The following is an 11,294-nucleotide window of genomic DNA, read 5'->3' as shown; positions in this document are numbered from 1 at the left end:
ATCTCAACATAGCTGTTTTTAGTGTTTTATGGTTTGGAAATAGGCACCATATTGTGCTATATGGCACACTAAAGTGTAAAGACTTGAATACACAAATCTGAGATCTATTAATTTATGGAACTATGTATGAATAGTGTTTACACATACACTGTCATAAGTCTGAAAAAGAGATCATATAACCCTTGCCATCATGCAGGATATTGAATACAGTATTCTGACACATTATGGAAAATGATCTGTTAATACTTTTCTTCCAGTAATACAGAGAAAACGAAATGAGATGTGTGCAAAGATTTTGAAGTTTGTACCATCATGTCGACAGGTTTGTCTGGTGTTTCGGTCTCAGTCCAGTAGGTGGCGGTGGCGCGCTTAGTGTCCTGATGCCGGCTGCCGATACATAATGTAGAAGAAGAAGAACTGGTGGGAAATTTGACAGTGCGGGAAAGACTGTTGTCCATTATACAGCAAATATATGACTCCAAACAAACGTTAACCGTGAAGTTAAAACCGTGAAGTTAACACGAGTTTACACGAGATGGACCGGTATGTGTTGGTTATTTCCTGTTGTCAAACTGACGACGACGTGGCAGAGGACGATACATGTGAGTTTGAAACAAATTATAAATGAGTGCGTATGTTAGCCAAGTTTAGTTTAGTTAGCTAGTGGCTCAGACAGTGTGTGGATAAGTGGATACACTAACTCTAGGTTAACGAACTTGGGTTTGACTAGAGCAATGCTAAATATCTAAGGCACACTGGCAACCTTTCTTCAGATCCGTTTGGTTCAGGAGAGAGTTGAGTCTCATACTTTTGGCTTGTAAACATTTCAGTTAACCACCCAAAACCTTTTTACAGTAAAAATTAATCTAAAAATTGGTAGCTGAATTGGACTCAAACTAACAAAAAACCCTTAAATGCATTTAAGGTTTCTTTTTGCTGAGATTACATTGTCTAAATGATTAGCTGTTTATATGTTTTTAGTCTGAAATGAACCGGTAGTCTGGCTAGCATGAAGCCTGGCAGCTCAGTTGTTGTTGTTCACAGGTCTGGAGCCAGTGAAGCGCATATATGACAGACTGGTGGACATTTCAACCCAGGAGTCAGTAGGGATCTCTGTGTTTCCAGGTACAGTAACTGTGTTCATTTTTTTCCCTGCCTGACTTCAATGCAGAAACACTCCTTAACGTTTTTCCTCCTTTCCCTTTTAGCTTGTTCTCTAAATGGCAGCCCATCAGCCCAGAGGTGGTACTTCGCTGTTCAGGCTTGCCAGGGAATAACACAAGTAAGACATAAAGGAGAGAACCAAGACTATATTTCCAAACAGTAATTTAGATTTCAAGGAGTTGCGCATTAGCCCCTATCTGTGTGCTTTTTTTCCCCAATTTGTGAGGTGGTAAAAGTCTTTGCCCAGAAGACTTCTGTGTAGAATAAGGACTGAGAAAATATGTTGCCTCAGTACTCAGTAAGCTGTCTTTTGTAGTGAACTCCTGGCCCTAATCGAATGTAAAGCATCTATTATAAAAACTAAGTGATATCATGTAGTTTTTGTCACAGCAAAATCTTTCTTAGGCAGGAGCTTAACGTCCTGAGCTGTAGTATAATATATAAAAGACGTCATTAAGTCTATGTTCAACCTAAATTGCACAGCTGCAACACAAGCACCTTGTTATTATAATGTATTATAATATTCAATGCTGCTGATCTTTCCTACACTGTATCAAGTTTTCTGACAGTAACTCATTGAACTACTGCTTTTGTGGTGGTGGATAGTGTCCTCAGTAATTCTGAAATACTTTAAACAAACGATCATAGCATATTGTATCTGTTCTTTCATCTTAGTTACTAAATTGTCAGAACAGCAACAAATCAACTGATAATATGAAAATTATTTTCATAGAAGCTGCTACAGCCACGATACGGCAGCAAGATTACAAAATATACAATATATAAAACAAAATTAGCTTACAGTTGAAACATGAATTTGTTTTACTGTACCCCATCATGTCTTTGTGTGAAGTCCAGTTGATGCTCTTCCTTTACGTTACGTAAATGAATATAATAGTTTAATGAATTCAATGCAGGTCAGCTAAACTGATTTTGTTTTCCAGTCCACTCCAGTTATTAGGTGATATTAACACAAAAGGTTACTTTCTAAAGATTTTAATCCTTTGTGTAGATGTGCACACCTTGTGTAATGAGCATATTAAAAAAATCAAAAAGGAAAACTGAATTATTTATTACATTTATTAGTCCTGAATGTATATCCATTGTTTTGTAGTTTTGCAGCCCGGACTGGGAAGAGTTGGGCGCAGGCCATCAGAAACCTGACAGTGAGGAGGCGAAACCTACTGCTGTGGAGTCATGTCTCAGTTCTCTGAGCAATCAGGAGGCACTGGATCAAAAGGATGACCAGCCAACTCTGACAGAGTGAGCGACAGATGATGTTTTCTGTTCTTTATGTAAAGAAATAAGCTTGTTTTTTCTGCTTTGTGTTGAAGGATTGTGCCAAACACATAAATATGGGTAGTCATAAAACTGATGTTATCTAAATTTGTTATAGCATACTGATATTATATCAACATATTAAATTATTAGAAAGATCTACATTTTATATAAAGACCATTTCCTAATGTGTAGGTCAAAAGTAGATGGAAACTTGTGTGAAGATCTCAAGAATTAAATCAGTCTTAAGAATTAAAGTCCTGGTGTTCGGGCCATTTTGGCCAGTGGGCCCCCCAAGTCTTTCTGATGTGGTCTGAATGACTCTATTGAACAGGTTGTTGGAGGAGGCTGCAGAAGGACTGCATCTACTGTCAGACAAGCTACCACCCCCAGGTACAGTGGACCTGTGAGTTACTGTATGCTATCATTTTGTATCTGTCATCTGTACTGATGTTAACTGTGTTCTGAGCAGGGCTGTCACTTTCTTTAAAAAATATAGTTAGAGTATAATAAAACTAACATGAAATCTATTTAAAATGACTTAAATGCCCTATTTTTTCATCAATTGTGTTGAATCCAGAATACTTCCACACATTTCTTCTCAGATGATTTTGCTTGTTATGGTTATCTTTACAGCATGGCTCGCCAATTTTCTTCACTTTGCCTTAATGAGAACAACAATCATATAGTTTCCTGATGGGACAACGCAGCAAGAAGTTAGATTACTCCATAAAACAATGTGTGCAGTTGGTATTTTGTCTTAGCCAAAAGCTGCCAATAGTGTGGAATTAAATCCTCTTCTGACCCCAAACTCCTCAGCTGTGTTACAAGGATCCGGGCCAATTTCAAGCGAATAGATTTTGAAAATCTGCCTGCTGCAGCCCTGTGGAAAAGGTGCCCTATTGTACTTCGTACATATGCACTCCCCTCTGGGAGAATTAGGAGAGATACTTCAAGTCTGCCTCCCGAAGTGATAATTCACTCTTTAAAGAGTACTGCTTAGCATTCACCACCTCCACAGGAGTTCAGGAACAGTCACCCTTCACTGTTAGCTGCCCTGAGGAGCCGGAGTCACTGCTGGCTTCTAACTTTTCTTCCACAGGTTTTGATATTTAGAGGTGCAAACAGAGAAGATGATGTCAGTGGAGCGACTAGCTTAGGTCACTGTCCCCTAATGTAATCCTGTAGAGACATGTATGTGAGAAAAAAAGAAGAAAGACAGAAAGAAAGCGTCTAATGAATTCCTCTTTGGTTTGCCCTATATTTCCCTCTCAGGTAAAGCCCTGCTGGATGTGCTGGTATTGGGCTCTGCTGAGCAACCCCCTCCTATTAAAGACCTGCTGCCTCTGCTGGGAGCCCTCAAACACATGTCCTGCTGGCATGGTGCAAAGATAAATGTAGTCACACAGCACATGACTGGGTGAGGAGACAGAAAAATACACATGCAATACATTTAGAAACTAAATGAACATATACTCATATACACAAACAACAGGTAGTTCACTGTGGTACTGGCACACATGACTGTGTGATGAGAAGTTTCCAAAGGAGGCTCAAAATGCAGGAAAAGGAGCAGTATTGTGTGAATTTGCAGGTATGATTATTTCTGAAATGCTCCCAGTTCACCACTAGGGGGAGATAGATGAGTAAATATATACATGTGTTGACTTACAGTAATGGATGAATAGTCTGAGAAACATTTCCACAGAAGCACTCATTTTAGTTAATGGCTTGGAGTAGCTGCATTAAATTCTCAGCAATATTGCTACTTTACTTCCATAGAAGGGAGAATTAATATGGATCAGGACTTTTATCCTTAATTTACAGGAATCAGCAATAAAACTTCCAGTGCAGGTCATTGAGTGATCCTTTTTTTTTTTTTTCTTGTTTCTTGCCCAGGTGGCAGAAAGCAGCATCCTACCTGAGTGCTGGTCTGGTGGAGCCTGGTGACCTGGATAGCTGTGTGGACCACAGAGAACTATGGAGGGGCGGCCTGGTTATCAGAGAAAGGAAGGTAAGGGTCTCTGCAAATGAAGTGAGCATGACAAGGAAACATTGGGGATACAGTACTTTTAGTATAAATTATTTTGTATTTTTCATTTTAGTGTAGAAAAATGGAGAAAGAAATGGAGAAAACAAGGAAACTCACTTGAACCTATACAGTATAAACCATGAGAAAAGCCCAGCCATATTAGTTTTTGTTAAAACACAATGTAATGGTTACAAACACAGCAAAGAGGGTGTTGGGGACACAGGACATTTGGGGGCCAAAAAGGCTGGCTTATTACAGAAAGGAAAATTGAGTGTCTGTGTATGTGTACAGTGTATGCATGACTCAGTGCTATGATGAAACTGTCAGTTACAAGAAAGTTAAGTTTTGAAAAATGTGTACGTGGGTGACAGCTGTTAAGATCTATCTGTAATCTTTGTGTATACCTTTATGAATCTATATACAGTAGCTTCAATGCATGTGTTTGTGTCAAAGGCTCTGAAGTACTGTAGGAGTGATTGATCTTTTAAAAGCTGCAGAGAAATGAGTTAGTGAGGTCGTGGCTGTTGACAGAAAGGACTTCTTTTGTCTTAGCCTCTCTCTCTCTCTGTGAATTTGTGCGTCCTGGACAAGTACTGTAGATGGCATGAGAAAAAGGCGGAGCCTTTTAAACTCACCAGCTTTCTTGCCCTGGGCTTTTTATTATGAACAGTGTTCTCTGTGAGATGGGGCACACATCTTGCTGGGCTCAGTGAGAAAAGGCAGAGAAAACTGTGGTTTCCTTAAAAGCCTCCTATACCAGGGGTAATTGTGATTCAGAGACCTGATTCATGCCACCGTATGTGTTCCTCTATCTTTTTCATGTGAAATTACTCATGCACTGCACACAAGGGCACAGGCGAAATTTTCATGTATTTCCTTTTAAATTGAGTGACTTTTTGAGTCAATGGGGGATAGGTTTTTCTCTACCGCTGAATGAATCTAGAGGAATCACTGGATGTCACTGAGGGGTCATGGGAAATCGCTCTGCCTTGCTGGTATTGCCCTGGCAGAGGCTACCCGGTCCTGCCTGGCCCTGCTCTGACTCGACCTCGCTCCCTGAGGAGTCGGCTGCAATTAGTGATTGGTCCAGGCTTGGGCAAAGGACAAATGTTAGAGAACGCCTCTGGGCAGTTTCTGTCTGCATTTAAAGGACAGTGCTGGTCTTATTGACATGCAGGTACAGTGCTGTTCTTGACCTTTGTTGGAGTTTAAAGAATAAAAAGTACATTTAGATGAAAGTATGGCTAGAGCTTGTAGACACCTGTGTCCACATACTGTTGTGTATATTCTGTCTGGAGCACTTACTTTCAGTTCAGGGAAATCCTAATGCTGTAGCATACAATGATCTGGTGGGCAATACTGCTCTTTCAACTGCACCAGTTTAGGGTAGAGTCAATCAAACAGTCACATATGGGCTCAATACCAGATGTCCACACATTTCTGGTCATATATTGTCTTTTTCTTTCCCGCTTTTGTGCCTCTAGCTGCAATTTAGTGTCAGAGTGAATAGGCCGAGGTGAGTTGACAGAATTTTTTTTGTTGCTACTCTGGAGATTACTTCATGCCCACTTGTACTTCTTTCTCATTACGGGAGAGCTCTGGCAGGTGCAGCAGTTTTCTGTCTCTGGACAGAATTGGCCAATTTTGTGCTATTCTTCCACAGTCCTCTAGAGAGAATCAGCAATCTGTTTCACTGTGGAGTTTCCTTTTATGTCTCATACTGTTGGTGTGCTTTAATCTGGAGATTTTCAGTTGGCATTTTAAGATCATTTTAAACATTGATCAGCTTGCATCTAAAAAATATACAGTTACATCGTTATGTTAAATATATATTTTTTAAAATTTTCACCTCTCCACATTGATAAATTGAAGCAGCATTCCCAGTCAAGTGAATATACCTGGAGGGTTGTTTCTTTGACACAGACCTTTTGATATTTTGTTGTGGGAATGAAGACCATGAAGCCAATAAAACATGCAATTCTATAGCAAAGGCCACACATGCCCACAATTTCTCTTCAAGTTCATTTGAATATTTATGATGTTGTGTCCATCACAATGATATCCAGATTCTTTGGCTGCCATTATACATATCACAGAAATGCCTAAGATATGTTGGATGTAATTTAGTAACAGTATCCCATTAAATAGTTTGTCCACCAGAGAGCATTGACAAGATTATTTTAAATTAAACACATTTAAGTTATTTTTTATAAATAATGTTAAATAAAATAAATATAGATTGATATATCCTTTTTTAGATATCGCTATCAGGCTCAAAAATCCAGTACTGTTCAGACACTGATACGAACTCAAATCTCATTTGGAAAAAGTTTTCCCCAGTCACCTTTCCTCTGTCTGCTTAATTCGGGGTATGCTGAGACAAGCATGCAGCTTCTCCTTCACTGTAGTGACCTTTGTTAAGTTGCTGCCTTCAGAAGTGAGTGGGCTCCAGCAGTCAGTCAGTCAATAAAGGCTTCACAGTCGGAGAGCGCTGGAACAAAGGAGAATTCCGACAGGAATAAAAGCATGTCTGAGAGCAGCCACCACCACTTTACAGCCATGTAATACAGTAGCATAACAACTAATTTGAGTGTATGTGCATGTTTATCACTAACTGCACAGCCATATGATAAAAGCAAACCATAACAATTTTTGAGTTCATTTGAGAACTTACTAGCTGCATGATATACTGTAATTAATGTTATAGCAATCTTAAGGAGGTCAAACAGTTTGTGTACGTCTGTGATATGTAGCACAGGCACTGATTTCTAACTAGTACTGACTAACAGAGATTGTGTGTCATGGTAAGATCACTTAACTGTTATGTGACCTTCTCTGTGTGTGTGTGTGTGTGTGTGTGTGTGTGTGCGTGTGTGCGTGTGCGCTTCAGTATGTGTCAGAGCTACGTTTCGATGGCTTTTCTCTGCGCTCTCCAGTGCATCACATATCAGGGTCCAGTCTCCTGCAGGCTTCCTACACCACTACAGACCACAAACTACAGTCTGAGGTGAGTCCTTTGCGCTTCAATACTTGTCACATCTTTAAACTTCCTGTTGTTGAATGGAGTAACTGAAAACTGTAGTCTGATGATGAAACTGAGTTGCCGTTTTGTTTCACTTTATTCATTCAACATCACACTGGGTTCAGTGTGTGCTCTGTTTTGGAGGTGGGATATTTTGTTTTGCTTTGTCCAATCATTACCGAGTTTCCTTCCTGCCCACATCATTTTCATTCCACGTGGAGGATGCTGTAGCTTAAAGAAGATGACTGTAAGGTGCACTGTGGAATTTGTGACTATTAGTAGCGTCATTGCCAGGTTTGCTCCTGTCGTGCACATGGCTGCCATGATGCACATCCTGCAACTAGTTTCAAACGGTTCCACTGATCAATAGTTGCTGGTTGTAACATGCAAAGAAATGTGCCAGCAATGTGTCAACAAAAGTAGGGAAGAAGAAGATGCTAACAAGTAAACTTGGGTGTAATCAACACACAATTTAAAGTATTTTAAAAATAGTTTTTTAAGGACTGAAATGTATTCAACATGTTTGGTAGACCTCAAAAATACACACAAGGCATTTTTGTGAAATAAAAACATAGTTTTTAAGCCTCACACTGACGACAGCTAGGGCCGGAGGTGTTACGTTTACAGGTTGTCCATCAGTCCATCCCATCTCATTAACATGATATCTCAAATATGGCTCAAGCATTCAGTTGGACTCAAGGATGAACTGATTAGATTTTGTTGGTTAAAAGTCAAGGTCAGTTTGACTGCACAAGACACATTTTCAGCCATAACTCAAGAATTCACACAGCAATTAAGCCAAAATTTCACACACATGGTTAATATTTTATATCAATCTGGATAAACAGTGAAGTATCCTTAAACTAGTTTGAGTGGCGAAGTCATACACCTGCAAAGCAGTAATTCTAGTTTTTGTTTGTTTACAAGACAACTCATCACAGGCTGTATTATTCTCATTCACAATTATTGCTGTTTTTGTTGCTATATTTTGTCATTTTCCATTCTCTTGCAGTACTACTATCACCCCTTGAATCATTGGCTTTGCAGATATTGCAAGTAGCCATAGAACTGCTGACCCTTTGTTTTTAGCTGTCCTTCCGGGTGATGCATGATGTAGTGCGTGCAGGCAGTTGTAAACATAGAATAACAATAGAATCGATTGGCACTATTGTCAGCAATACCTGATCCAGTTATTTGAGTCAATATCAGACCAATATCTGATATCAGAAGTGGATTAGTGCATTCTTACTAAATAGCTAGCTACAATATGTAGGTAGAAGATGTCCCCATTCTTTATCCCACCTACAAAGCTCTTGATTGGTTGAATGTTTCTCCAGGTGGGGAGAAAAGCTGTCAGTAGGAACAACAACATTTGAACCACTGAGCTAATCGTTGATGTGAGCAGCAATTCAGAGGTCTGGAACCAGGCTTTGACAAAGCTGCATCTCATTTAACTTGTCCAAATGCCTCAGGCAGCAAATTTTTTGTTTTTATTGCCACACAGTTGCATGGTTGTTTTAAAGGTCCAATTGTTTGTTTCATTATTTCTTGTTTTTTCCTCTCTGACAAGGACAGTAGCAAGCACAGTCTCCTGCCAGAGTGCTGCAGGGCCTGCACATGATCCAAACATTGTCAGTGAAGAAATCTTTTTCAGAGAAATGTAATTTGTTTGAATCTGTTAATTTCTGCTGCTACAAAGAAAACTATGGTGAAATAATGTGACTAGTGTGTAGTAGGAGTAAATGTAGCAAACGTGATTCATTTTAAAACTAAAACGTATTAGTGTGGACATAGCCTGAGGCTCAGTGTTCGCGCTTGTGACATTCATATCGCCAGCTTCACTTTGAGTGAACGCTCACTAACATTACTTGGAAGGGGTGAAGGCATGTGACTGGACACAAGGTACTATTTTTTTAAGGGTACAGTTCATGAACACTTGCATCGGGGGAAAGCTTTAACCGACATGAGCAAGATAATTGATAATATATATTTGATAATGTTTCAGTTAATTTCCCAGCCCTACTGTGTAGTCATATTCCTACAAACCTTAGGGAAGGTTTGATTGACGGGATGAGTAGATAATGACTGAATTTTAATTTAGGGTAGAAGTGTACCTTTAACCCTTAGTTCAACCCACATCTTACCTCCTAGCTAAAGAGTTGAATGAGCTGCACACACTTCATCTTCTAATGATATCTGGTGGCTAGAAGGAGATGGTTGAAAAGGGTCAGTTCTTGGTTGCCCTTTAATCGCATAGAGGAAACTGTGACAGAAGGACCATCAGTCAGATTAATCAAATCAATTTTATCTGCCAATGGGAGTTGACCCCTAGTTCTTCTGTTGGCCTTGTAGCCAGAAAACGGTATTAGAATATAGATTTAACAGATCATCAAGGAAGGCTAATGCCCAATTTTTCAACAGGGGGAAATTTGTAGTCATACATTACTTCCATGGGGTTTGCACTCATCTTTTGTACATAATTTTTCGCCAAATTTTATGTACTTTATAGGGCTATCCTTACCTTCATTTAGCACTAATGTTTCAGCCAAGATCCATTTGTCTTTATTCAATTATCTTTTCCTCCTCTTTTTTTGATAGAGTGGCTCACAGGTATTTGTGTTAAAGCTGATATGAGTCACTCATTGGTCCTGAGAAACTAGAGTGAGCTGTCAGCTCGCTGTGATATCTCCATCCACGCAGTGTGCAGCCTCAGTTGATGTCCATGTATCTAGTATTGACAGTGAGTGACTCATATGACCTTATGTCAGAACTACTTCTTCAAGCTCTTACTAATCACAACAGGAGAACATTGTCAGACATTGTAGTTGCAATACATATATTTTTGCTTTTAAATTTCAGTTCTCTTGAATTTAATTAAACCCAGCGATAACTGAACTCTACTAAAAGTGTGTAATAGCTTTTTTTAATTAATCAGTTAATCATTTGCTCTATTAAATGTCAGAAAAAAAGTTTCCCAGAGTCCATGTTGATGTCTTCATGTTTCACTTGTTTTGTCCGACCAACACTCCAACAGCCAAAGATAGTCAGTTTGCAATGAAATGAAACAGAGAAAATCTTCAAATCCTCACAATAGGGGAGCTGGAACTCGTGGCATGGCTCTAGGGATGCCAGTGGCGTCTCTTAACTAACTTAACTTTCATCTAGTTTGAAAAATTTTAATTCCTCCACTGTTTTGGTTTTTTGACTAAAGATTTTGCAAACCTAATGGCATCCCTGTCAACCTGATGCATACTTTGAGTTTGGGGTGCTATAATGAGTGTGTGTACCTTTGTGTGGAGAAGATGTGCTCTGGTTGTATGTTTGTATTGTGGTGGCTGTGCACTTTGTAAAAGCTGTATTTGTACAGAGAATGTAGTCTGTGAGACAAGGTCTTTTATAACAGTTGGTATATTTCTGTAATGAGTTTTCTTATGTAGATTAATATTCATAACAATGAAACCACACAGTAGCTCTGCCCAAGAAGTAATGGCCAGATATGGGACACACACACACACACACACACACACACACACACACAGCCTTTATTAGCATGAATTAGATTAGTTTTAAAGACACTTGGTTGAGAGGATGCGGTTGTACACATTAAAGAAATACTGAAAAGAATCATTAGTTCCTCAGGCAAGAGTAGTGATACCTTTGTGTTGTGTTTATCTTAACCATTGTCTGCTTTGTGAGTTTTTGTCTGGCATCCGTTAGTGAGTGTTTGTGTTAACACAGCAGATTTCCATAGTTAAGGTGTGTGTACTCATTAATGTGTCCATGGAGAGTGAGACAGTG

At 39.3% G+C, this 11,294-nt stretch overlaps 1 protein-coding gene across 4 annotated transcripts in view; it reads left to right on the top strand.

The window, feature by feature from the left end:
- Positions 1-429: 429 nt before the first annotated feature.
- The window catches only part of mtbp (MDM2 binding protein), a 29,265-nt gene continuing 18,400 nt past the window's right edge, over positions 430-11,294 (top strand). For all 4 annotated transcript variants that reach the window (XM_087174829.1, XM_023409273.2, XM_023409272.2 and 1 more), the window contains exons 1-8: positions 430-602; positions 1,045-1,125; positions 1,209-1,282; positions 2,279-2,427; positions 2,777-2,835; positions 3,718-3,862; positions 4,342-4,456; positions 7,365-7,481. In XM_087174829.1, the coding sequence (XP_087030955.1) occupies positions 536-602; positions 1,045-1,125; positions 1,209-1,282; positions 2,279-2,427; positions 2,777-2,835; positions 3,718-3,862; positions 4,342-4,456; positions 7,365-7,481 (807 nt within the window). In that variant the 5' untranslated portion in view covers positions 430-535. The remainder of the gene's footprint in view (positions 603-1,044; positions 1,126-1,208; positions 1,283-2,278; positions 2,428-2,776; positions 2,836-3,717; positions 3,863-4,341; positions 4,457-7,364; positions 7,482-11,294) is intronic.

This window comes from Seriola lalandi, unplaced genomic scaffold (assembly GCF_002814215.2).
Source record: "Seriola lalandi dorsalis isolate HSWRI2012SDOR001 ecotype SW California unplaced genomic scaffold, Sedor1 jcf7180002054387, whole genome shotgun sequence".
Taxonomy (NCBI): Eukaryota; Metazoa; Chordata; class Actinopteri; order Carangiformes; family Carangidae; genus Seriola; species Seriola lalandi.
The sequence above is the reverse complement of the archived record's forward strand: the minus strand, read 5'-3'. Positions and strand labels throughout refer to the sequence as shown.